General features: G+C 35.1%; 1 protein-coding gene across 1 annotated transcript in view; it reads right to left on the bottom strand.

Annotated features, from left to right (window-relative positions):
• Nucleotides 1-2,578: 2,578 nt before the first annotated feature.
• Nucleotides 2,579-3,961, bottom strand: part of Smp_028730 (mannose-1-phosphate guanyltransferase) — a gene marked incomplete at both ends in the record, with an annotated part of 17,760 nt that continues 16,377 nt past the window's right edge. The window contains one exon of the mRNA XM_018795547.1: nucleotides 2,579-2,584. Within this exon, the coding sequence (XP_018649849.1) occupies nucleotides 2,579-2,584 (6 nt within the window). The remainder of the gene's footprint in view (nucleotides 2,585-3,961) is intronic.

The raw sequence follows: 3,961 nt of genomic DNA, 5'->3' as shown, positions 1-3,961 counted from the left end.
CACTGGAACACGCGCAGGGTCGTGAATGCGTATTGCTGAGGATCAGCCATGACTACCGTAAATTTATTTTGAATTCGTAAAGTTTTTTATGTTGCACTAGAGCGATATGTTAAAATGACTCCAAATAAAAATGTATGACAACGAGAATAAGAAATATAGGACAACCACATGATTGACATATAATGCAATAAAAGGGAGTCTAGCCTCATTTTTCTGAGTAATTCTCATTCATGACCAATCATTATCATAAGTCTGATAACTAGTTATTAACCTGCTCTACATACATCACGTATTGTTTCATTATCATATTCTGGATAGACACTGTAATGACTGAATACAACTAGAAATCTGTAGAAATTCGAAATCAGAATATTTTACCTATAAAGCCACAAATTTACTTTTTGCTCAAGTCGGTCAACAGTTAAAGTGACTTATAAGAATTGGAAATTGTGTTGATAATCACTAATCAATACAGACAGCACGAAAGTTTCAGTCAATAGAAAACAATACTTTAATCAGTTGGTGATACTTTTTTTGCCATCGGTAGCGCATCAAAAACAAACTGAACGAAACTAAGTGTTAGCCCATAAACCATGTTACTACTTCAATCGCATTAATGATGGATCTGAATGCATACTACACTTGTAGTGGACGAGAACACTAGTGGTAACAATCAAGTATATTTTAATACAATATTACAGAATATCTTGGTAAAATCTGAGAACAATACAGTAAATACTACATTTGCAAAACGTCAATCAATCGTCGCAGACTTGATTGCTTCTTCTTTTACACGCCAATCACTATCTGTTCTTGTTTTCTTAGATCTTCTTAACCTTCTGTTGCCGGGTCTTTCACTTCCGATTAGTGATATATACAACTTATATCTGTCGACATCAGTACCACATACTACGTAGTCATTTTGCATCAGGTGAATACAAGCTTCGGTTATTGAATTAGGCAAAACACAGATTTTATATTTTTGACCGAATTCTAACAAAATGGAGTAATGAAATATAAGTACACGCATTAGCATTGAATTCTACGTTTTGTTCCGTACTAATCGACTATCAAAACTGACGTAAACAGTACTGGATTTTAACCCATAACTCAGTGGTTGAAAAAAACTACTTAATATACCGATAGTAAGGTGTGGTTGGTCAATGAGCGGAGACAGACACCCAGTCATGGGAATATAGGTGAGCATTTTGTATCTTGCTCTGATACCCTGGATTTCACTGTTTTGCCGCTTGTACTTATGTCAATAAACTAGTGTCCGAGCCATTTTCGTTTCCCAGTCCTTGGTGGGACCTTGTGTCTGTGCCTACCGCGTGATCTATCTAGTGATTCTAATGTCTAGCATTATCAGTTAAAAAGTGCGTGAGTGCAAAGAGCAGTTTTTCAACGTTATAATAGTATATTGCAGCGAAGGTCCCTTTAACACCGAGTAGAGTTTGGTTGGCTTCTCCAGTTACCTACTTTGTAGTGCGATTCTTTTTTACGAGATAGGATTGCAAACCCTACGTCCAATACCGCTCCCTTACATGGGGTTCGAACAGTAGCTTCGGGCAAAAACCAAGAGGCTGTCAGCTGAGGAGCAAATTAGAAGACACTGGGTGGACAGAATAAACTTTATGGAAATCATCACAAGGCAAGCCCCAACTTGGAGTCCTCTAGGCAAAAGAAGAGGTGAGCTATAGAAAAGATAGCGTCAGGAGTCGAGGGCAGACACTAAGACAACGAATGTCACTTGGCAACAACTGCAAAGGAGAGCCTAGGACGGAGTTGCTCAGAGATCTCTGTTTGGTAACTTATGTCTCGAAGGGAGTGGCAGGCTCAATTAAGTTATCGTGAAAAATTAAGCCAATGTCCTTCCAGACCGAGCAAAAGCCAAGTATCTAGACGGAATAAGCTAAAACAAATATTACGTATAAAAAACCTAGAAAGTTTAATTTGCCAAATATGAATATAACAAGTCGATTTAGGATAAAATCCATATTACTGAACCAATTCAAATCCAAATGATGCATATATTTAAATACAGAAATAATAAAAAAACACAAAAAGCAAACTATTCAACAGTATTGAATCTAACAACTGATTAAAACACACGAAATCCTATCAACTTTTAACAACATAAAACAAAAATAGAAAAAAAAACAGCACTGGATCACAAATAAAAATTTTGTTCCATACATTGGTAATAAGAATGTCCAAAATAAGTGAGAGGCAATTTTTCAATTGAACAAAAAAGAAAGAAATTAAACAAAATAAAAATTATAACAGCAGTCGGTGGAACACAAAAAAAAAATAATATTCCTATGTAGTAAACAAACTGTTGAAATAAAAAGGCGATAGAATAGCACCGATTATAAGAATAGTACGAGTATAGGAAAAGAAGAAAGAGTTTTGATCACAGCACTTTTACAAGAGTTTTCATCCCAGGCATATTACATAATAATTTGTGGTTCAACAACTGATTGAGCAATGCTTTTGTGTGGTAGTACACGTGCACCATTTACAAATAATTCATCAGATACAATGACATCTTCACCTAAGACGGTGACATTTTCCATTCTCACCTACAAATAATAATAAATCAGAATACAGTGATGGTGAGAATATGAATTGATTTTAATCAAATAACGTTTTATGAACGCATTTATCTGATATAGATTCATGCACATAACTTGAAGCCACACTCTAGATGTAAGTGCTGGTAGTACTTGTGCGGTTACTCAAACTGAAGTATGTAAAAAGAGTTTTGAACCTACGATTTTGTAGCTGAAATTTGAACGCCTTAACTATTGATCAACTAATGTCTGTGATAAAAGAATGCAATAATTCTAGTCCTATATTAATTATAAACAGTAAACTACATATGCTGAGTATTTTAAGGTGAATCTGATCCTGGAGAGTGGTGCTGAAAAAATCAAATTCCAAACTAGTTCCATTAATGATGAAACAAACACGTGGTTAACTGTTTCAAGTAGAAAGTTTGGCATTAAGTGCTAGTTACTAGCATGACAAAATCCTAATTATAAGATGCTTAATGAAGGCCAAAACCTGAATATGCTAATGGGTCTATTCCCACTCAATCAGTAGTAGCAGATGGATCTAGAAGACACTAGGTATTTCGCATGCAAACTCTATTGGATCTCTTGTATTTTTGTTATTTATTGCACAGAACATTGTTGTACGGATTGGCAGGAATATATTTTGTTTGCAAATCATCTTAGTTTTTATTTGTCTCGAGTCAAATGAAGCGTAATTGTCAGTCATCATTTATTTATTTAATTCACATGAAATTTGGCACAACTGGGAACCATGAATATAGTATACACCAAACGAAAATTTGTGATGCTGAATGGGAGCCCGAGTTGAAACACACATGTTCGACATAGCTAAAGGTCAAATCCACAAACTAGTGAAGCAACTTCAAAAGGTCCCTTTTCGTAGTAGCCAACGATTAAAAATAGGTTAACACGCTACTACGACAAAAAAGGTCGTAATGTTAACAATGAAAAACGATTTTTTACATTGTTATGACAACGTAGTTTTAAACTTTCCTATAAACCTCAATTACAAATATCCAGTGGTCTCTGGTTAACAGATAAAGACGAAAAATGAAAAATAATATATTTCGAAGACTGAACAGCATTAAATAAGGACTCTAATTCGGTTTTATATAGTGTGAAATCTATCAAAGATATACTCATAAACAATATATTACACTCAAATTCACTTAGTATTGTTTGTTTGAATCTTCCCATTGATGTTTAGGACTGAAATTGATCAGTCTCTTATTGGTATGGGTGCATATACTGGGCGTATTGCTTCGATATTGCCTTAATTCCCAAGCATTATAAGCAAAGATGGGTAGTGGCTAGCAGTGGAATACAGGACGTGCGTTTCGTCCTATTTGGGACTTGTCAGCTGGATGTACCTGTATCTCAGGGTT

Source organism: Schistosoma mansoni, chromosome 2, assembly GCF_000237925.1.
Source record: "Schistosoma mansoni strain Puerto Rico chromosome 2, complete genome".
NCBI lineage: Eukaryota > Metazoa > Platyhelminthes > Trematoda > Strigeidida > Schistosomatidae > Schistosoma > Schistosoma mansoni.
Note: the sequence above shows the minus strand (reverse complement) of the source record. Positions and strands in the feature narration are given on the sequence as shown.